Source organism: Fukomys damarensis, unplaced genomic scaffold (assembly GCF_012274545.1).
Source record: "Fukomys damarensis isolate Sample0158 unplaced genomic scaffold, DMR_v1.0_HiC HiC_scaffold_18, whole genome shotgun sequence".
Classification (NCBI taxonomy): Eukaryota; Metazoa; Chordata; class Mammalia; order Rodentia; family Bathyergidae; genus Fukomys; species Fukomys damarensis.
This window is the reverse complement of record NW_022900930.1, coordinates 29,329,062-29,353,132: the sequence shown is the minus strand read 5'-3', so window position 1 is coordinate 29,353,132 and position 24,071 is coordinate 29,329,062. Positions and strand designations below refer to the sequence as shown.

General features: G+C 36.1%; 1 protein-coding gene across 6 annotated transcripts in view; it reads right to left on the bottom strand.

Moving 5' to 3' along the window:
• Positions 1 to 12,614: 12,614 nt before the first annotated feature.
• Asb5 (ankyrin repeat and SOCS box containing 5) overlaps positions 12,615 to 24,071 on the bottom strand; it is a 43,226-nt gene continuing 31,769 nt past the window's right edge. For all 6 annotated transcript variants that reach the window (XM_010629800.2, XM_010629799.2, XM_010629798.2 and 3 more), the window contains 6 exons: positions 21,911 to 21,990; positions 17,225 to 17,332; positions 16,353 to 16,503; positions 16,039 to 16,173; positions 13,726 to 13,917; positions 12,615 to 12,934 (listed from right to left, as the gene is read on the bottom strand). In XM_010629800.2, coding sequence (XP_010628102.1) covers positions 12,807 to 12,934; positions 13,726 to 13,917; positions 16,039 to 16,173; positions 16,353 to 16,503; positions 17,225 to 17,332; positions 21,911 to 21,990 — 794 coding nt within the window. In that variant the 3' untranslated portion in view covers positions 12,615 to 12,806. The remainder of the gene's footprint in view (positions 12,935 to 13,725; positions 13,918 to 16,038; positions 16,174 to 16,352; positions 16,504 to 17,224; positions 17,333 to 21,910; positions 21,991 to 24,071) is intronic.

Here is a 24,071-nt window from a genome sequence, read left to right as displayed (position 1 = left end):
GGTGGGGGTGAAGGGCTGAGAGAGAGCTGGGGCTCCGGGACCTGGGCGGTCTGGCACCCTAATCCTTGAGCGCAGCTTTCAGGCTCAGATTTAGCTAGTTTCACTAGCAACCACTTTGGAGCTCTATTTTTTAATTTTCCGGTTCATAAATTTTTATTTTAAATATTGAGGTTTCTGCCCAGCCAATAGCCTAAATCATTCAAGCATTTTCAGGAGGGATGTGAAAAAGCTCCAGAGGACTGGAACGAACGAACGGTGTTTAAGAAATGGAAGCCCTAAGGCTTTGTTTCTAAACGCCAAGGGAGAGAGAGAACTTCATTGTGCAACACATCTGTTTCCTTAATCGTTACCTCAAGCGTTCATAAACATGACGCAGTTGAAAATTTGTAGGGTAGATTTTTCCACTTCACTAGCACGCCCTATTATGTATGAATCAGTCATCCATTCACCAAACTCTGTGTTCCAGGAACTCATCCAGTCACTTAGTATTTATTAGTGAACAATATATAAAAAAAAAGCAACAAAAAAACGATTGCAGAGTGGAAATAAGCAATTATAAATTAAGTATTTACACAAACAAAATTATTAAAAGTTCTTTAAATATTTTGCAGCAAAAAGTGCATGTAATGTGGAATGTAGATCACATTACCCAAGATGAAACATGGGATGGTCTTGTAGGTGTATGTTTTGTTGAATGTTTATATACATGTTTATTAAGAAAGTTAGTGTGAATTTGTTAATGGTTAGAAAAGAAAAAGCTCTGCAAATGTTTTTCTTTACCCAGTGAAATTTTTCGTGCATGATTCAATTATGCAATGAACTTTTTTTTTTTTTGAGAAACTATCCTGAGCTGTTCACTAGCCTCTCACTAACCAACAACATAAATCAAAGCAATATAAATTTAGATCAATCTAAATAACATCTCAATAACACTAGCTACATTTCAACAGTTGAATAGCCACATCTGGCTAATGATTATCATATTGGAGTGTACAGGTACAGCACTTCTCCATTACTAAAGGAAATTCTATTGGACAGCTGTATGCTAGAATCTTTACAAAAGTTAGAGAATCTATATAAGAGTTAGATATCAGTGAAAAGATCACTTACATGAAAATCTTCCCATGGTAAAAAATGTTAGAACAAGAGTAAAGCAAATGAGGTGTTCTGGAGAAGCTGGAAGTCTTCTCAGGAGAGTTGACCTTTAAATTTGATCATAGAAGGAAGTATTTTGAATTGAGAAAGATACAGGTTTTGGAGGACTGGTACTATGTGACTTTGGGTAAGTTATTTAACTATATTTGTAAAATATGCAAATAAATGTTATAAACCTCACAGGGTTGTTGTGAGAATTAAATAAATGAGTTATACATGTCAAGGGCCTAGAGCAACATGCTGGAGAGTGTGTTTATTGAGTATAACATGTTTCTAAAATGAACATGATAAGAAGAACATGGATAATTCTACACAGAATGACTGATATGAACAAAGAGAGATGTGGAATTTTTTTAAAATGAGTTTTAGGAAATAACAAATAACCTGTCAGGATTAGAGAAACTGTTTAAGCATTAGCAGAAAGACTAAACCAAGATTTAAATACTAAGGCCTAGAAAGGTAGGTTAAGTCTACAGATTGGGGTTCAATTTTGAGCAGTACTGCTGGAGAGTAAGACTTTTCCTATAATAAATATGCTGTTAAGTAAGTATGTCTCTGATGCACATACACTCATCTGTGGTCTTTGATGCTGGAGCTGGAATTGTGCAATGTAATTTTTCCTTTGCTAAGGATTTTAGATAAGGATTTTAAGTTCTGCTAATAGCAGGGACTAAACAGAAAGGCCAAAAGGCCAGAGGAAGAGAGGAGAGATTTACTGTGTCCCATTTGCTTGCTGTTCATTTCTGTATCACCACAGCAACAAAGCCGCACCTGGCACTGGAAGTTGGTTCCGGTCTCCAACTTTTAATTTTAGTACTACTAGCAGGTTTCATCATGCTCCCTCGGAGATTTTAGCAACCACTGAATATTTGCCCTCCTTGTAAATCCAAGACCTAGATTTTACTCTGGAACAGCTCCTCTAAGCTGCTGAAGGTCAGAACCCGCTGAGTATCTCCTCCTCAGAGGTCTGAGTCCATAGGGCTTTTCCTCCTAGTCCTAGGCTTTTATAATCTCAGCATCTTCCCTGGCATAGATGATTGCTCTCTGAGGCATCTATTTTTGGGTTATTTTTATGGTTTCACTTTAATTTTTCATTCTTCAATGTCTGTTTATGCAGTTCTGTAAATTAGGTTCTTAGTCGTGAATAGATGGAATGACTTCTTTTTCCAGAGCGAATACTGAATGACCCCTGGAATAAAGTTTTCAGCAGCACTGGCTCACCTGTGTCTTACTAAGGCATCTAAGGATCTTGCTTCTTCCTGTTCAGGTCAAGTCACAATAATACCATTAATGTAAAGATCGGTGAGATGTTAAGACACTCAAATATTGCTGCTGATATTGGGAGAGCAAGAAAATTCATTTGGCCTAAAGTAGGATCATGAATATATACTTACAGTCCCCACAGATAAAATGAAAAACTGTAGTCTCTGCAGATTGTTATAGAGCTGAAAAGGTACTTTCCAGATCATAGCAGCACTGCATTTGCTAGAGACTATCATCTTTGACTAGCATCTCACAAGATGTACAGAGGCACAAGAGACCCATAACAAATAGATTTAGTAAAAAGCACTGTTAAATACATTTCCCTTTTCTGATGTCCAGCATCCATGCTGGCTGCAGCACTGAAGTACTTTTGTCTTCATCTGTAGTTAACCTCCAGGCTGAATCTCACCCTAAAACTGCACTATTTCATACTTGTCACAAAGTGGATTTTCAGAATTGTTTCACTTTGGTTCAGGATTTATGGAAATGATGCTTTTAACACTTCTACCATCTCCTAGCAATCTTTTGAAGTTGAATTGGAAAAATACACATGTATCAATTAGGGTTCACCAGAACAGATATAGTACAATATAATATAATATACATTTACGAAGTAGGCTTATAATGGTCACCTGCCTGAGCACAGGAAAGTTGGAGGCTCCATTCGAAAGTCGGAGATAGACCTGGAGCTCACTGCGGAATCAGTGAGAGCCTGTGGGGGAAACTGAAGGCTTTGCCCTAGAAGCTGAAGGGTCTGAGCGAGAAACCTGAAAGTTTCAGGTTTGGAGAGGAATGTGCAAAGGCGATGGCAAAGACCAGAACTCCTCTGAAAAAGCAAAAAGGTTAACTTTGTTCTTTCCTTAAGCCTATTGGTTGGTGTCACGCATCTAGGGTGTGTCTTCCTTCCTTAAATTTCCGGTTACAAATCAGTCATTCAGACACACACAGAACTGTGTCCTACTAATCCACTAGTCGGTTTTTTTTTTTTTTTTTTTTTTTTTTCTGGTACCAGGGATTGAACTCTGGTCTTTGCGCTTGCCAGGCCACTGAACCACTGAGCTAAATCCCTGGCCCAACTAGGCAGTTCTTAATCCATTCAAGTTCACATCACAATTAATTATTACACAGATGAACTAGAAAAGTTGTTTATATTTAAAACAGAACTATATACTTAAGAATATATCTAATATCTATATTACTTCTTGAATATTTTATATTCTAATATTGCAGTCAGTCTTAGAAATAACTACAAGATTTAGTAATTGAATAATTTACTTAAATATTTTGATATCTCATGCTAAACTTAAATTTTGACTAATTTTGAAGCTGAGAGTTGAGAGTCTTGTTTGTTCATCTGTTTAGGGTGCATTACTCTTACATTGAGGCTACTTTTATATTAAAAGTATTTTCAGCACTGGGTGTGGTGGCGCATGCCTGTAATCCCAGCACTCCGGAGGCTGAGGCAGGAGGATCGCTGTGACTTTGAGACCAGCCTGGGCTATACATAGCGAGTTCCAGGTCAGTCTCAACTACAAAGTGAGACCCTGTCTCAAAAAATAAAACAAAACAAAACAAAACAAAACAAAAATAAAAAAGTATTTTCCCCAACAAAATTTATATTAAGAAGATATTGGGCAATTTCTTGTCTTCGTTTTTACACATGAAACTAAATAATGTTCACTGAGGAAATTGTAATTACATCTAATAAGTCAGTTACAACTGATAACTGGAGTGAGTTTTAACTATCACTTTACAAGTGAAAACTCCAACAGGAACAAATATTTTTTTCCTTCCATAAATATTGAGAGACTTAAATTTACACCTTTCTGATTGCCCTGTTAGCTTGTATAGAGGTTGAATCAAGAGATAACAAAATGTTGGAACACAGGCAAGACTATTGCCGATGAAATTATTATGTGAGAATATGGCTGATGTCTGTGGGCTAGAATCTTCCTAATCTGCACGCCAGCATAAGAATAAAGTGCCCCAGTCACAAGTGGGCAGGGCTAAGATCAACTACTGCAAATGTAGGTTATAGAGAAGCAGAACCTGGAGTTTGCTTTCTTGGGTAGCTCAATTCAGATAGGAAGAACAAGGATTTTGCTTGCTCAGATCTCCTTCTAATATAACCAGCCCCATTCAAGTGTTCCTTCAGTGTTTTTTCCCCCCTCAGGAGGTGAAGGGGGAAGTGACACAGTGGCAGTGGGAGGATGGGAGATGCGGTGTGCCATCACCTGCACGGCATAAGGGCCAAAGCCAGGGAGCGTGGTGGAAGATGAATAAAAAAATGAAGAGACAAAGACTATTGCTGAAAGTTGGGACTAGAGGGAACCAAGGCTTGTTGAGAGCTAATGGCTGCCTGGGGTCCAGCGTGCTCCTTAGTATAAGACAAACAGGAAGAGAAGGTGAGGTAACTTGTGCTACCGTGTTGGCTAGGCTGAACTTAGCATGAATGTCTCATGATCAGAGCATGCACAGGAAGGGAACAGGAAAAGATACCTAACGCAACTGTCTCCTGGGGCTGTGCCATCCAAGGTCTAAAATATTAGTGAAACAGACACAGTCTATTAGTTACGTTTAATCTATGGAGGACAAAGGGAGTAGGGAGGAGGCAAGAACTTCAGACTCACCTGTGACATGGGTGGACAGAGCCTAGGGGTGGTATGAAAGTGACACTTCCCCCACATGGTGCAGCCCGACAGGCATGGGGAAAAGACACCATCCTACCTACCTTGTAAGCCTCACGCACGGTCCACACTGCCTTTGGGGAAAGAGCAGCCCTCTTTCTATCCTATTTCAGGAAGCCACAATACTTACCTTCAAGGTTGTCCTTTTAATGAGTATGAAAGAGAAAGGGGCCCAGAGAGAGAGAGAGATAATTGCAAAAAATATTAACTTCTTGCTATAGATGGAATTGGTAAAGTGCTCCACCTTCACTTTCTTTTTTTCTCATTGAGTTTATTGGTACAGTTTGGTATACAGTACAGTTACATTCATCACTGGGATCTTGTACCTTTACATGACAGGTCTTGGTTCTGATTTTTTCCCCTTAAGCCTGCCCTCCCTTCACCCCTCCCCCCTTCCCTATTTACAAACACTTTATTTCCATTTTCTCATGTTTTTTTCTTTTCCCTTATTTCCTTCCCCCTACCCTTCCCACTTCCCCTACACCTTTAGCCCTTTTCTTCCTATTTCTCATTGTCGATTATACCATTCAGATTTATGTAACATAGTTTTTCACATCAGAGAAACTATTTGTTATTTACACATTGTGACTTATTTATTTCACTTGAGTATGACCTCAACATGTATCCATTTTCCTATGAATGACTCTCATTTCTCATTCTTTATGGCTGAGTAGTATTCCATTATATAGAAAAACCACATCTTTATCCAGTCTCCAACTGATGGGCAAATGGGCTGTTTCCAAGTTTTAGCTATTACAAACTGTGCTGCTATAAACATAGGTGTGCATATATCACTGTGATATGATTCTTTTAATTCTTTTGGAATGATACCCAGCAGAGGGATAGCTGGGTCAAATGGTACCTGTAATCCTAGCTCTTTGAGGTATCTCCATATTGATTTCCATAGTGGTTGCACCAGACTGCACTACCTTCAACAATGGAGAAAGGTTCCTTTCTCCCCACAGCCCCACCAACATTTGTTATTGGTTGATTTCTTGATAGCAGCCATTCTTTGTGGGGTGAGTCCACCTTCACTTTCAAAATCCTCTAATAAGCAACTGAGGGCTGGGGATTTAGCTCAGTGGTTCCACCACCTGTCTTGCAAGCTCAAGGACCTGAGTTCAATTAAAAAAAAAAAAAAAAAAAAAAAAAAAAAAAAAAAAAAAAAAAAAAAGCAGCTGAAGTGAGAAGTTCAAAGTGATGTCATATTCAAAATGCTAGTTGTTTCCATTCTGAGGAAGGACTAAACTGTATGAATCCTACTTGATCACAAGAGCAAGACACAAAGAGATGGAGTCCCTGTTTCCTTCGTACATACTCTCCTCCACTCCCACCATAAAACCTAAATATTTCTTTTTTAAAGCTGAAATTCAGTGCTAATTCCATCTTATATATGGATAAGGGAAGAATGGGAAAAGGTGTGCTCTCCATGCCTTTATCCCTTTGTTTCATTCAGAAATATTCACACCTTGAAAAAGGAAACCTGAAAGCCTGTCCTGCTTTGCAAACCACCCGCACCTACTCCCACTGGAAGGGAACACTATCCCTCATCCCTCACATGCCTTATTTTCTCTCCCCAAACTCCTCACATGGGACAATTTGGCAGGGCCCATGCACCACTCCCTGGGGGAACCTGTGCTCCTATTGAACTGACTAATGAATTCTGCTCTGAATCAGTAAGCGATCTCTTTGCTTCCTTCCTTTATTTTTTTCAGTACAGAGGATTGAAGGCAGATCCTGAGCAGTGCACTATATCGTTGGAGCTTTTTGTTTGTTTGCTTTTTGAGGCAAAGTTTCAAAGTTGCTATATTTCCCATGCTGGCTTTGAACTTTGAATCCTCCTGCCTCGGCCTCTTATGTTGCTGTGATTATAGGTTTGTACCACCATGTCCGGCCAAGAGATCTTTCTTGGTTGATATATAAGCAATGCAACCATTAGGAATCAAGTATATTTCTTCTTTGAATTCTGGAAATCTTCATTGTTTGATGATTCACTATCATGTTTCTTTTTGCATTCTATTTTCACCAAAATGCTAATATCTCAAATTTGGGGGAAATTGAATTAATCCTTGCTTATATAATGCAGAGTGAATTAATCCAATTTGGAATAGAACTCCAGCTGATGTTGATATATTCACATCATTTATATCTCTGGGAGTGTCCCCTTTCTAATTATGAAAATTTCTGTATTGGGTCATTATGAGAGAAGTTCAAACATAAACATTCTGATATTATGTCTCTTGTATATATATATAGCAGGGATTTCAGAAATCTACCCTCAACAATTAAAACATATAACTGCCTTATCTCTGGAACTATTAACAATAATGGCTGGTAACCATAAAGTTTGCTGGGTCACCATTATCTGTACCAACTTCCAAGAGGATGCTGTTCACATTGAGTTACCTTTTGACTGCTCAGACTTGTGACGCTGCTTTTAAGCTCTACATATTTTAATTGCTTCATGTAAATTATTCTATATAAGCCTGTGACAAGGACCTCAATGGCAGAACTAGTTAAGCAGACTGGTTGGATTCCTAACTAGCACATGTGACAATCAGTTGATGACTTCTTTCTTTGATATTCTTCAGATATTTATGAATTTGCCCTTGTGTTATGAGCACAGAAGAAAAAAATTGTGAGGTGAGTACAAAAGAAGGAATAGCCTTCTAATATAAAGATTTCCATGGTTGCATCATCTACTAGTTCCTGTTTCATCTTTGTATGAGTATTTTGGACACACTCAAAAAGCATTTACCCACCTTTGTATTTTCTTGGCATTAAGAATCTGGTCTGAAAAGGACTAGTGATGAGTGACAGAAAACAAGACACTTTTGATATTGTATCTGTTAATGACCTTTTGCTGGCTTAAAACCAGTTAAGCATGTAAAGAATTTTCATCTTTTGTGAGAGGATGTAGAAGTTTGCAATGTATCTTATGTACTCTAGTTATTTGTTTTTCTTTCAAGGAAGAGAGGCTCCTTAACATTATTTCTAATAATTACAGGGAATGGGGTATTATGGGACATCCAGAAGAGTTCATATTTAGTTCTCAACTGTCTTTAGTGTCCTGTTGACTCTGAAAGTTCTGAGATTCTTTTATTCACTGCTATTGTGGCTGTTAGCCTGGGACTGTTGCTGCCTCAGGTTAGAGGAATAGCAGGCAAGTTAAATGGGAAAGTCCTTGAAAAGAAGACCACTATTGGCATAAATTTGTGATGTTGTCTGGATCCTCCTCTCTCTCTCCTCTATGTGTGTGTCTTTCATAACACAATCTTATTTTCATGGCATTTCTATCTCAAATCAATTATACAGTGGATCGTTGAGTTATAACCAGCATCACATATGAACAATTTGGGTTGTAACCAGAATTTTAGTTTAAGCTTAGGACCAAAGTCTTTGACCTGAATGCTGGTTGAGACCTACTGAGCCACAGTCAGGTCCTAGTGAGCTATTGACTCTCCCAAGGAGAGAAAGTACACCAGAGAGCCAGATTCCTGATGTTCTTATGGAAGGGGACCCTCCTTCCAAACAATAACCACCTGCCATTTTATCCTCCCTTCCTGCAAGCCAAATGAATGGCTTGAATGGTGCATAAAGTACAAAATAATTGTTTCTGGTAAACTAGGCACATTTTATAACTTTTTGGAATACACACTAGGGAAATTTTTGGCGTTCCTGATAAATTACGCATATTATATAACCCTTTTTATTATGGAAAGGTTAATTAAGGGGTGCTTTGGGAGGTTTGGAATGTATTATGGGTATTTCCACTATTTCCTATGGGGAAAATAGTCTTACAACCAACTTGTTACAACCAGCCCTCGAAAATGAATTAAGTTTGTAAGTCATGGATCCACCGTAATAGCTTTATGCCATATTTTTCCAGCATTTTGCATCAGAGAATCTCCCTGACTCATCTATCTTTCAATGTATATCACAAGATAGCAGCTTTTGGAAAATTCCCAACCCAATCATCTCTGAAAGGAGGTGGAACATGGTTCATATTCCATATGTTGAACTTGCTGGTGACTACAGGTTTAATAAATTTTTGTGTCACGTTATGTTATTCAATGAAGTTATATGCATCATTACTCAAAATCTTTGAAATAAATTTATGATTCAATAGCATCTTTGAGAAGACCATCCTAGTCCAATTGCTTATCATCTCAGAATTTAGGCTGCATTCTATGTCTCAAGCAGCTTGGAAGGGATGGACATCTAAAATCAGCAAGTAGTAGAAAATGAATAAGGAGAGCTCCATGGTAACTGCTCCAAAGAACTGGTGTCAGGAATCTCTAACTCCTCAGATGTCTCCTCTCCAAACCTCTAAATATTTGAGTCATGAATCAGTGCAGCCTGTCCTTTTCATCTTCAAATAGCGATGATGATTTTGAAGCAGTTGAATTTAACTTCTTTTTTCTGTTCTTGTGCTTTGAAAAGTGATGCTATTTTTTTTCTTTTTTTTGCATGCAACCCCATACACCCTTAGTAGGCAGAGAAGAAAAGAGCTTTTGGGTTTCAAGCTAATTTAAGAGGCAGTTGGTAGTCCTTAAGGGGAAAGAGGTAGACTAATCTTCCACTGATGAGGAAGGTGTCAGAATGAAATAATGAACCTACAATGAAGTCATAAAGCATAATGGAGACAGATACACAAGTAAACTTATTCTAGTTATATGGATGTGAGTAGAGGGTCGCAAAGAGAATGGCTGGTCATGCAAGCAGATTTGGTATTATGAGTTACTTCTGCAAATAGTACTGTTTTTCACCTAATTATTGGTGGAAATACAACAGTTATAAAATAGAATATGGCGTAGAGTGTTTTCTAGGCACACAGAACAATGATTGCAAAGGCCCGGAGCCGACACCAGTTGTCGGAGTCTAGTTTTTTAAATTTTTGTTATGAGGAGTTTTCTTAAATTAGGGTAAAAGTTTTTTGTGCTCTGACCTAATCCCTGTCTCGGGTCATCTGCCTAAAACTCATTCTCTCTCTTCACTTGAGTACCCCAGAGGACCAACACTGCCAAGGCACAGTCCCACTGATAGGGGATTTCTAAGAAGTCTTCTGGAATTCAGATACCCGCTGGGGGAAAAGAGTGCAAGGAGGATAACTGGAATCGAACTCACTCGGAAATCTTACACCTCGAAAGACTGAGAAATCACAAAATTGACTTAGTTTACTCAGAAATGGAAACTTAAAATAAAAATTAAGTGGGCTGGGGATTTAGCTCAGTGGTGCAGCTGCCTGCCCCACAAGCACAAAGTCCTGAGTTTGATCCTCCGTAAAAAATAAACAAATAAACAAAATAAACAAATAAAATAAAAATAAGTTCTGTTTAGAATAGTTTTTTGGCACATGTGAATGAGTGGTTTATGAAATTTGTACTCACAATAAATTAAAATTATGTTTAAAATATTTTAAGCCCCCAGAGTTACTTATTAAAAGTCACTGAATTTCAAAATATATCAATAAACTCAATGATAAAAAAGTCATTGAATTTGAATGCAGACTTCAAATGGAAAGAAACCAGTCATTTAAAAAAGTGAAAAAACAGACCTATAGATATTTCATGACTTGTTTATAGTCATAGAGCACATGGATAGCTAATAAATTTATGAGTGAATATTTCAATATTGAAAGTATGAAATGTCTATCTAGATTTCTGAGAAAAAGGGGAAGCCTTAAAATAACAGAAGTGAGAAGCGACAAGAAAAAAAGGAAAAATCTGGGAAAGAAGAATAAAAAGTTAGGCATGGTAGCCCGTGTCTGGAACCTCACCCCTCCAGGAATATAAGGCAGGTGAATTAGAAATTTCAGCTTCACCTGAACAACTTAGCAATGTAGACTTTGTCTCAAAATAAAATAAAAACAGAAAAATAAATAGGTATGTAGCTCAGAGAGAAGGCCTTGGATCCCATTCTTAATACTAAAAGAAAGGTGATATTTTTGGAATGCCAAAGAAAAGGTGAAATTATCCACAAAAGAGAAGAGATTTAAAGTTAGTTTGTAGATGAATAACAGTCGTTTGAATTTGCTGCCATTTTGTAACAGTACTTTTAAACTTTCATTTCTGAAGAAATCTATGTTTCCATTTAATTTTTTAAAATCATCAAATCTAGGCTGTGGTTATAAAAACACTAGATGTTATTTTCCCTTCCAAAATACAATATATATTTCTATACTGACTATCTACAAAATTTCTCTGTATTTCCTTGATCTTATATCAAATAGTAAATTATTTTGCTCTTTGTCTTTGTCCAATTTTGTCCTTGGGCCTTAGTGTGTGAGTATATCCGTACACATGTGTATATGTGTGGGGGACGCATTTTGGACGAGAAGATCTCTGAGGTAATGTATCTATTTTTTGTTCCATATTACTCCACTCTCATGTTCATGATATGGTAATTTTAAAAGATTCATGCAATTGAACATTTTTCAACCCCTTCCATTGTAAAATAAAATACTATTTAGAGTAGAAAGTATTTTATCCCAAGAAATTATAATATGACTTTAATAAAAGTATGGTATATTTAAATTGAAGTGTTTCTTTGACAAGACAACCATACTGAGCTAAGAGAAAAACGTATGGAAAATTTTAGTATCCTTTTTCATATTTGATGTTTGTTCTTTTATTTCATGAAACTAACAGAGAAGAATGTGTTGTGTTACTCTTTCAATCTGAGACTTCATCTCTAATCCAGGAAAAACAATAATAGAAGCCTGTTCTACTAAAAAGTAGCTTTACTATCTAATTACATTTCATGAGGTTATTCTATAGTAAAACCCATCATAATACACATTATTCTGGATATTACAACTGTATTAGACTGATATGTTTTGTAAAACAGACATTTAAAGGTCCCCAACCATATACAGTATATTGTTTAACAGGTAATACAGCTTTCTTTCTATTTTTGAAATCAAAATTTTCTCCAGTGTAAACACCACCACTAATGATCAATAACTTCTGAAATGTAAGAAGCGTGGAGGAGTGTATTAAAACACTGAAGAGAGACCTTAGGGAGCGCTCTTGAGAAGGTCTTAAAATAGCCTTAGCAGGTGGAGAATGTTCTAAATATCTTAGGGTGAGAGGGCAGTGCTCACTTTCAGTCCCACTGGTTACTATAAGGGATCTATTAGCTGTGGAGAAAAGACTGAGCTCTTTGCACAGAGGAGAGCAATTTATCTCGTCCTCGTGGACTGATCATTATAATGACAAGTACACATTCACCATAGTAGATTTCCTGAATGAGAATTATCTTTATTTCAAACTGCATATTAGTTCCTTCTTTCTAAACTGTATTCATATGTTGCATCAATATTAAAAACACAGAGATAAACACAATAGCCAAAACTAAAGTTAATCCATTATGTGAACATAGAACTTTAAAAATATAAACAACATGAAATTAAAATTTTAGTAAGAGTTCATGTTTTTCTTTAGATTCTACTTTGAAAAACATATATAAAAAGGAGAATTTCTCAGTTTTTCCTCAACAACAAGACATTAAGGTATAGATATTTAAACATATTATAATCCAAAACATTAAAAATTCATAAAACAAAAGTACTAGCTACAATGATATTGATATTTTGCTGCTTCCGTGTGTGATTTCATACCCACTTTACCCTAGCATATATTAATGAGATAGTCAAATGAAATAGAAATTTTAATTCTCAAAGAATTTAGAACTATTTCACTACTGATATTGTAAGAAATTCTGCAGTAATGTTGGTAACTGCAGCTGGTAGATAAGATGCAATCTTGGTCTTCCTATGCAATTTCGGATACAGAGTCGACAAAGTTGGCAAAGCGAGCTTGGTGTAGCTACAAGAAAACATGAATTAATTAAAATCAAAATGAAATTTATAATTAGTAAGTTACATGAAAGAGATTTTCTATGCAGTGATTTTTACTAAACTAAGTATGACGAGTACACTGTGCACATTTATGCAAGTATTTGTATTGTGTTTATTTGAGATCATATGACCAATTACATCTCATATTATTTAAAACATTATCCTCTGAAAGATTATGAAATTATTGATGCATTCAAAATCTCAGAAACATTATTTTCTTTCGAAGGAGAAACAAATCAAAAGCTGCAAAGAGAGTTATATACTAAAAGGGGAAATTTTAAAATTATATATATTTTCTCAAATTAGGTCTAACTTTCATCTGAAAAAAATTTTCTTCTAGTCTCTCAACCAGGTTTAACAAATTCTAGTTTAAAACAAAAGCCTTAAGTGTGAAACTCTTTCCTTATCATGTTTCTTTAACAGGTTACAGAAGACATATGCCTTCACAAAATGGGACATCTTTCCAAATATAAATGACCAGACATTACCAGAACTATGTATTTATGCATTGGCAAAATAAATTAAATGTATTTAACAAAAGGAATAAGAAAACTTTGAAATGACAAGAAAAGAAAATTAAAAATCACCATATTTTCTTCATATATAAAACCTAACTTGAAAATGTTCTACTCTCACAAAAATATTCCTAATTATATGTCATTATCTTAACTTATCTGCCAACAAAAAGCTGTGTGATTTCATCTACTTTAGATAAACTTTTCTGTGTAATTTAACAGTGTTCGCATCTATCCCTCTTACCTTCATGTTGAAGCAGAACTCTTTCCACTGAACTGTTAGATGTAGCTACATCTATAGGTCGCAAAAGCTCTGTATTTTTGGCATTGATATCTGCTCCAAATTCTAGCAGTAAGTTTACAATTTCTGTACTGGATTGCTGAGCAGCAGCATGTAAAGGAGTATCCCAATATTTGCCTTTCTGCACATCAGCACCTATGCATAAACAATGATGATAAATACAAAAAAAAATTAGATGAATTGGTTTTCTCTGAGAGGACAAAAAAGGACAATGAAGAAGGGTACAAAGAACATTAGGTTTTCTAAAATGAGTTATTTATTTACATATATTTATTACTTATATACTTTTTTAATATTTCTTAAACATATACATTACTTTTTATAACGGGTTTTCTCATTTGTTTGTTTGCTTCCTTGCTTGCTTGCTTTAGTTTTTTGAGATAGGGCCTCACTGCACAGTTCAGGCTGGTCTTGAACTCACAGCGATCCTTCTGGATCAGCTGGGATCACAGGCGTGTGCCTCCACACCCAGCATATATTATATATTAAAAAAGGCTTAAACTGGAACATCTGGAGAAGTGGTACACACATTTGCAACATTGTTCTAAAACGTTTCTATGTGCTTGAAAGATCTCATAGTAAGAGGAGATTTATAAATTTTTGAATCATTCCAGAAATTAACTGCAGTAATATAAGCAGAACATGATGAAATTCATAACTCAAAGGTAATTCAGTTCTTTATTATTTTGAAAAACTCACAACCCTAGATGTGTGAGCCATTTAGGTAAAATGTGTAGCGTTTCCTGCCCTGATTTAATCATGTAATTTAAATCAATGAATGTAATACAGACATGAAGCCCCTCAAATTGGTAAGTATATCAATGATATATGCATATAAAGTAATTTTTAAATGCTTACATTAAAAAAATACAACCATGCATCCAAAGTTACTTAATGCAAGTTATTTTATCTTAGTGCATGGACTGACAGATGCTGGTCATGAGCGTGCAACATGTGACTGCAGTTCAACATTGTAAAAAAAGTAATAATCTCACTTTTAGTACACACCAAGGAACCCCTATCAATAAAAATGAATAAGTTCTTTTCAACTTTGTTTTCTGATACTTTTGTAAAATTAATGAGTATCTCCAAAAGCAGTATATTTTGTGAGTTCTTTTATGGCTCTCCTACTACTTGCAAGTCTCAATAAATGCAGTCATGTTCAGTATTTTTAAAGCAAATATAAAATGTTTAGTGAAGCATGAACATTTGGCAAAATTTCCATAGTGAAGTAAAAAACTATGGGTTATATCAATTTTGTGAGACTAGAGCCTGAAAATAACAACCAGAAATTACTAACAGCACTTTTCCAGTATTTTTAAAAAACTCATTATAAAATGTTTGGCAAAATGATAATATTCCTAGCAAAATGAAAAAAGAGGATAAAATATAAACTCAACTGGTTATATCAAATTTATGGGAGATCATGGCTAGAAAAAAAGCAATCTGCTAGCAATTATTAACAAAACTCATGTTTAAGACTCTAGGTGTGATGAGAATGAAATAGATGCAGATCCTGCTTGCAAGATATTTATAACTTAGCTGAGATAATGGGTTTACTAAAATTATATGTCTGAATATATAAAGGGTCAAATGACGGTCATAAATAATAAGTAGAAACGGATTTGTTCATTTTATGTATATTCTAAGTATCTGTACCACAAGAGAGAGAGACACTGTGGTAAAAAAAGAATGATGGGGTGAGGAACCATGATCCACAGCCTAAAGGAGCTCCTGGGTATGTGGTGGAAGAGACCATTATGATCTCAACAGATTAGAAATCTTTCATGGGGGCTGATGCCAATCTTTGAGAAACTGAGTTACTTCATGACAGTGTAAAAGGATATTAAGTTATTTTATATAAATAGGACAGAATGTTCAAAATCTGGAAAAGTACGTAAGTTTTTTTGGTTGTTAGAAGATAAAATTATCCAAGAAGTTTCCCTAAAATTTCTTCTGATGGATTTGCTCAAAGATACATATCTACTTAGCAACACTATATTCAACCTTGAGGATTTTAATTTATAAGTAGGGCTTTTAGACTCCATTTACATAACTCCCAAATGAGATTATATATTCATCTGTGAGCTTTAAGTGTTACCAATAATGAAGTCATTTTTATTGGTTATGTACTTAGAGAATGTTTACAAAGAGAACATTTGCAAAGAAGCAAGGCACAATTTTGAAAGGAGCTGATTTAGAGAAATAATTGCTTGTGTATAGGGACAGAAAAGAAAAAGCTTTAAAGAAAATTACCAGCATAAAGAAGCATCCAGATGCAATGAAATTGCTGTGACATACAAGCAACATAGAGAGGTGTTCCCAAATGAGGAATATCTTGGTCAACATCTATGCCCCAGGATATCAATATGTCGAGGCATTCGTGATGACCTGCCAACACAAAAATAGCAATGAGGTTCCTTTCACTCATGCCTACTCACTCACACTCATCATACACCATGCTGCCCCGTGAAATGTACATCAGTGAGAGAGAAAAATGAAGCAGAGCATTTCAAAGATTCTTCCACCCCCCCACACACACTCTTCATTTACTCCCATAACTGAGTTACCTTTACTAGCAGCCTCATGTGTAGGAGATGGGAGACAGGACTCTAGCTGGGCTTTGGCACCATATTCCAGAAGAATTTCTGTACAGCTAGCACTGCCTTGTGAGCATGAATTGAATAATGGGGTCACACCATCTATTGTGATTGCATTTACCTAAATCAAACCCAAGAGGTAAGAATAAGACTCATAAATCATACATGATTAACTCAGCTTTGAAATTTCAAAAGTCATGCCACCTGCCAGCTGAAATAGTTGGGAAGACATGTGCGGTAAACATGAAAAAGCATACTTAATTCATACCTATCAATAAGAAAAGCTTTAAAACTTCAGAAGATAGATATGATGTGGCAGATAACTCACAGGAGTAGGCATACAACTCATGAAACAGATGGAAAAAACTATACTCAAGTATCAAATAAAAGCTAATTCAATCATTAAGTTTCAGTAAGAATAAATGAAGGAAAATGTAGTAATGATGAAAATAGTGATGAAGTCACTGTGCTTGTAACTATTTCAATGGTAAAATTGGTCATTCTGTTTCTGAAAAAGAATTTAAGGAAAATCATCAATAAATTTGGAAACATAGGTCTAAAGATTTTCATCTTGTGCTAGTTATGAAAGCAGAATATAACCTAAAGAATATTCTGCATTATTATGCAGCATGCTACCCATCATACAACGGTTGGAAAGCCTTTTAAGAGCATGTCAACTATTTATACAATAGTTGGAAATCCTCAAGAAGTCTGAGGTGATTTGGTGACCTTACTTTTACTGTTACCATCTTTTAGAAAGCTGTTGAGGAAGAGGGGAGGAGAACTCTGTTGGATTCTCTCAGGCAGAGGTTGAGACACTGTTGATGGAAAAAGGTGCTTACGTTGGCTCCAGCTTCCAGAAGAGTTTTGGCACAGGCCACATGACCTCCCAGGCAGGCTTCGTGCAATGGGGTGACGTGGTCTATGGTCACTGCATTTACATTATAACCCTAAACATGACATAAATTGAAAAGATGATGAAAATGTTACATAACATTATCTCCATAAATGTTGCTAGAATGATATATTTTATTTTTTAATTGAGTTTATTGGTATATTTTAGGGATATAGTACATTCATTGTTGGGATCTTGTACCTTTACATGACAAGTCTTGGTTCTCATTTTTCCCCTTGTCCCTGCCCTCCCTTCACCCCCTCTTCCACTCCCCATCTACAAGCACTTTGTTTCCATCTTTTCTTTATCTCACATTTTTTTATTTTCCCTTATTACCCTTCCCCTACCCTTCTCACCTTCGCTACACCTTTAGCCCTTTTCTTCCCATTTCACAATGTCAGTTATCTCATTAGGATCTTACGTACTATTACAGTTTATTCACAAAAGAGAAACTATTTGGTATTTACACATGTATGACTTATTTATTTAGGAATATATCCTCAATATGTATCCATTTTCCTATGAATGAATCTAATTTCTCATTCTTCATGGCTCAGTAATATTCCATTTTATGGTAAAACCACATGTTCTTTATCCAGTTTCCAACTGATGGGCAAATGGGCTTTTATATATTCTAGATAATAGTCCTTTGTCTGAGGAGCAGCTAGTAAATTTTTTTTTCCCACATTGTATGTTGTCTCTTAGTTCTGTTGATGGCTTCTTTTGCAGTGCAGACGTTTTTTAATACAAGATCCCAGTTATTGATTCATTCTGCTAATTCCCGTGCTACTGAGGATTTGTTCATAAAATCTTTTCCTATGCCAATGTCTTCAAGAGTTCTGCCTAACTCATCTTCCAGCAAGTTTAGTGTTTCTGTTTTAATATTTAGATGTTTCATCCACTTGGATTAGAATGATGTATTTTAAAGACTAAAAAAATCTCAGGCAAACCAGTTTCCAGTTTAACAGGATTATCCAATCCAAATGCTACACGATCAGTTGTAAAAGCTTCTTATCTCTTCTTTTCTAGTTATTCTTAACACTTACTATAGATGTCAGCAAACTATATTCACTGAAACTCATTACTCTTACCTAATTGTGTTTTGGTCCCTCTTATCCAACAACCCTCTAATCTTTCCCCCAACTTTCCCAGAGTCTATTATTCACTATTCTACATTCAGATAGGTTTTTAAAGCTTTTTTAAACATGTGATATTTATTAACACTATATCCTCCAGTTCCATTTTATTATAAAGGATAAGATATCATTACTTTTGATAGGTGCTCAATATTCATAAATCTCATATTTTCATCTACTCATTAGTTGATGGGTATCTAGGTTGAGCCCATATCTTAGCTACTGTGAGCAGTACTACAATAAGCATGGGAGTGAAGATATTTCTTTGATATGCTCATTTCACTTTCTTTGAAAGGCTCCAAGAGATAGAAGCATTATTTATCATGATTTGATGAGTACACAATTTATACTTTAGAGTTTATGTTTTGAAATATTACATTGCATTTGTTAAATATGTACAACTGTTAATGGTTGGTCAGAAATTATTTTTTAAAAGGTTAAAGAGTAAAAAAGAAGTTAGAAAGCAACCAAAATCTTTGAGGCTGATAGTTTAGATCTAGGAGATGACCTGGACTGTACAGTCATTGTATTCAGTACAGTAAACAAACTCTTCACGGGCGTATAATACCTGCTTCTCCCATTGTTGTAAGCTCATCCTATCTTTGTGGTAGTGTTCCTCTTTGATACCTACAAAACTAAAAAGGTACTGCGATAAACAAAATTTCTCAAAACATTTTACAAAACCGACTTTGAGGAACCTAGAATGGTTTTTGGCAACATCATTTGGAATAGTAATTGTATTTTTGCATTGTGATGTTAGTCTGTGTAAGTAAGCAGTGTAGTGAGACCCTCTGGTTTGTTACTGATTTTATTTTTATTCTCTGTGTGACCCACCAGAGTCAGGGAGTTCCAACCTCTGTGTCTTTCCTTTTTGCATTTGTTTTTAAGACTGTCCGATAATGATGCCCAGTTAAATTTGAATTTTAGACGAGCAGTTTCGCAGCCTAAGTTTGTTTCCCATAATATTTGATATTCGTACAGTTAAAGTTTTCATCATTTGAAATTAAAGTTTAACCGAGCATGTTGATTTTTTTTTTTTTTTTTTTTTTTTTTTTGGTACTGGGGATTGAACTCGGGTCCTTGCACTTGCAAGGCAGGCCACCGAACTACGGAGCTAAATCCCGGGCCCCTCATTTTGATTTGTTTTTTCACTTTGTTTTGTTTTTATCAATCTGGCAAATCTACTGATTTGGTCACAGAAAGTCACTTGCAGCATGTAAATTCTTCTGGTCTTCATTATTTTCACTTGGAATGGAAGCTCCTTTTTTCCACTCTGGTTATTTCCAAAAGAGGGCATCAATGAACTCTGACCTGCCTCCATGGTGGGTTTCTATTTAAAACATCTTTGTGATTATATTTAACCTGTAATTGTGCTTTGGCTTAATGTTTAACTTACAGTACTCGTTTAATATTCAATAAAAATATTTTTAAAGTACAAAAAAAAGCTTAAAGAAATGCAAATCTGAATTACTTTGATTTGATCATCACACATTGTATATATGTACTGAAATTTTCACATTGTTGATGACAAATGTGTACAATTAAAACAACAATTCCATCCAGGGATTTGGCTCAGTGGTTCCGCAACCTACCTTGCAAGTGCAAGGGCCCAAGTTTGATCCCCAGTACAAAGAAAAAAACAACAATTTTTGCCCCATTTTTGCAGCACCTGACTCAACCTAATAATATCTTAAGTATATTTATCAATAGATTCTGGTGTGTTCTGTAAATTTTGCTTTCTTAATTTTGGGGGGCAGAGTATCTTTATTTTGTTGTTTTTTTGCAGAACTAAACATTATTTATAGGTTAAATCACTTGCTTTGATTGAGGATATATATTTACAAATCAGTCCAGGCTAGAAAAAAAAAAATTTCAGTAAACTGGCTTTATACATTTTTCACTAAATAGACATGATTAAATTATATGGTAGGTTTAAGAATTCTCCATAGAGTCAGATTTTGGTCTAAAGCTGTGGATCCAATGTGCAATAACCGATGGAATTTGGACATGTCCCTTTAACAGTAAATGTTAGGATTATCATGAGAATAATATGAGATGATGCATGTAGTCGAGTGATTACTACAGTGCCCAGCACATAGAAAATGTTAGATTTTATTTTATTATTCAATCAAAACTAAGTAAAAACCTTTTAGTTATACTCTAATTAAACTCATGATATCAGAGTAAAATAATTAAATATTAGGATGCAAGAGTCTTCACCTTCTCAATATCATTAATAATGCATTTTCTATGGACAATCATACCAAGCACTATTATAATAGGAACAACTTCATAGCCAAAGCCCTTCTAACTTACTACAAATTATAGTAATCTGTAAAACCAGAATGGATATAAAGAATCATAAAACAAAGGCTCTAAAATAATCACACCAAATCTCTGCCACTACCAAGTGGAAATGTTTAAGATCCTTTAATTGTGCTTTCAGAGACTTCAGACTGCTGGCCAGCAGGGAGATTTGGAGGCTGCCCCAGCCTGCTGCACAGCAGACGATGAGATAACAGGAGCCAGGGGATAGCAGAGGTTCCCTTTTCCAGCAGGCTTTCTGGCAGTTCCCACTCCTCCCGGCCATCCAGGGGCAGAAGATACACATCAGGAAATACCCTAGGACGGCTCTTCTCTCAAAGAACTGTGTGAGCCTCTCCCGGTGATTACCCTTTGAAATCACTGACCTTTTCATAGGTTTTTTTTCCCCCTCCATCATCAGGAAATGAACAAAACAAAACAGCCACATGATTTTCACAGAACTGAACAGCTCTGGGGAAACATCTCTTCTCATTTTACAAAGGAGAAAATATAGCTCAAATAGTCTGTGGGTCACCTCAAGTGCCAGCCCTGGATCCAGTCTCCTGGGTCGCAGGCAGGGCTGTTTAAACCAACGGGCTCAACTTTTTCTTTCTCACAGGCATCTGAGAAAGCTCCGTTCTTCTTGGTATTGGTGAAGTGACACCCAGAAGAGCAGTGGATTTGAGCTTAAAATTGAACTGCATGGGGCCCAAGTCAGACTACCTTCTGCCTCAGCAGGGAATCTGTGTTCCAGTTTTCCTCTGCTGCATATGATAAGAAGGCAGGTGTGGAAATGGGTGTTCCAACACCTTCAAAGGCAATTCCTCAAAATACTGAGATCATCATAATGTAAAATAGTTTGTTTTGGCCTCTGATCTGATTTCTGCTTTTTGGGTATTATTTAACTAAACTAAGTGTGTAATTAGCTGTACAACTGTACAGAGTTAAACATGTTTAGAATGCAAAAATACAAAAATTCAATTATTAATTGCTTAAACATGTGTATCAGTGAATAAATGCATCGTGTGACAAGTCTGAAGTAGTTATAGAATTATTTCAAAGATAAATTTCAAAGATAAATCAGAAATTATTGACTTGTCTTATATGAATTAAACTGAAAAGGCAGCAGTAAAATTTAAGCAATTTTATTATTTTTTAATAAGAAGAGACATATGTTAAGCTTAAAATTTTACCTGTGATAATAATGTTCTCAGTGCAAGCAGACGGCCTTGACTTGCAGCTTCATGTAGTGGTGATCTATCTGCCCAGGAACCTACAAAAAAAAAAAGAGAGAGAGAAAAGTAAAACAAAATTTGTGAATCAGAGTAAACCCTAATGGGCTCCAGCATTTCACAAGATGATTCACATACTAGGAAATTTGATTTGTATTTGGATCTATTTATTTATTTTCATTTATTTAATTATTTAGTTTTGGTACCAGGGACCAAACTCAGGACTTTGTGCTTGTGAGGCAGGTGGCAACAGTGAGCTAAATCCTCAGTCCTTATTTGAAGGATCTAGATAAGCAGTTTTCATATCCAGAGGACCAGGATGCTCTGAAACAGACCAGGCCAGACTTACTACTACCTTCTTAATTATCCTCCAAAGAGGAGAAGGATTACAGCCTTTAGGTTGAACAAAACAAACACCAAACAAACAAAAACTTCTATTTTGTGCTTTTTTCAGACAAAACAAAAAAATGTTTTTTAAGTTTTTAGTAGTCGTAGCAGAACACTCATCTCGCTCTCCCCTCATTCAGCCTACCAGGTTGTCTTTCCTGGCCACACCTAAGCCTATCCTAGCAATGAGTTGTAGCAACTACAACATATTCCCAAGGACCACTATAGCTGAGCCCCAAGTCTGAAATATGCAATAATCAAGGTGGACCCTAAAACAGAGGTGCCACAGCTTGGAAGGGGCATAGGTCAGCTGTGTTTGAAATATTGCTAATGTTGGGCCTGGAATTTAGCTCAGTGGTGCTGCACCTGCCTAATAGGCACAAGGTCCTGAGTGCCATCCCTGGTACCACCAAAAAGAAATATTGCTAATGGTGCTGAGGGTTTATTTGCAGACTACCAGTTCTCCATGCGCCAGGCATGGTTGGCCATTGGCACTGAGCCCTTTCATTCCTGTGCCCCGGTGATTCCATACTGACTGTCACACCCCTCCTCCAAGCTTTCCTCTTTTCAGATGTCTTTGCACACCCTCAAAAAGAGGATTGTGTAACAATCTTCTTTCTCTCCCCGCTCCTCTTTAGGCACCTAGCCACCACCCAAGACACACCCTCTTCTCTTATATCCCTCACTCTGTGACAACCAAAGTAGTTTTAAGAGATCATAGTTGGGAAACAATGATTTTCCTACGCAATAATTTAAATAGGGTCAACACTGTTGAGTCAATGTACTGGATATAAGAGGCATAGTAAAAGGTTTGTTTTTCTGGGTGTGTGTGTGTGTGTGTGTGTGTGTGTGTGTGTGTGTGTGTGTTGGTGGTTTTTAAACTATTTGTTTGTTTGTTTGTTTAGAGACGGAATGGCTTTGTAGTCCAGGCTGGCCTTGAACTGGTGGTGTTCCTCCTGCCTCAGCCTCCTTAGTGCTGGGATTACAGGTGTGCACCACCACACTCAGCTGGTTTGTCAAACAATTTGTCACATCTGCACCATCTCTATACATATATACTTACATATGTGTACACATGTGCTACATACATGTAAAATATATTTGCACATGCACAAGCACGCATATACACACACACATACATGAAACTACCTGGGTGTAACTTGCAAACACTTCCCCTTATTGGCTTAGCTAGTGTACAAGCCACTTTGTTGTTGAACCACAATACCAAAATCAATTACAGCAGGATTAGTACAACCCTGTATCTCAATCATTACATTTAAAAAGTGATTACATTTAAAAGTGTATACATTTACATTAATGAACATTACATGTAAATGTACACTGCAGTTACATTTAAAAGTGATTACACGAGCAGATTATCCAAATCTGAAAGGATTGTATAAAGGCTTATAGATAAAAGCAACACTGATTAGAGTGAAAATCTTCCCAGTGGAATATGGTTGAGTTTTTAATATTTGCCTTCCTGTCTACTGCCTCTTCCTCCCTTAAATCCATAGGATATAATAAATCAAAACGCTTTTAAAACTGCTGAATAAGTCTAGCGCAAGTTAAGTAAAGCCACTTAGCTGCTAGTCAGAAACATGTTTTACGAAAAGCTTATCTAAAGCTTGTGTAAATACATTAAGACATAGCTGTACTTTTGAAACCATTTCATTATCCCTACTTCTCAGATCTTTGAAAAATTCTACACATGATCTACCAACGAATCTATGTT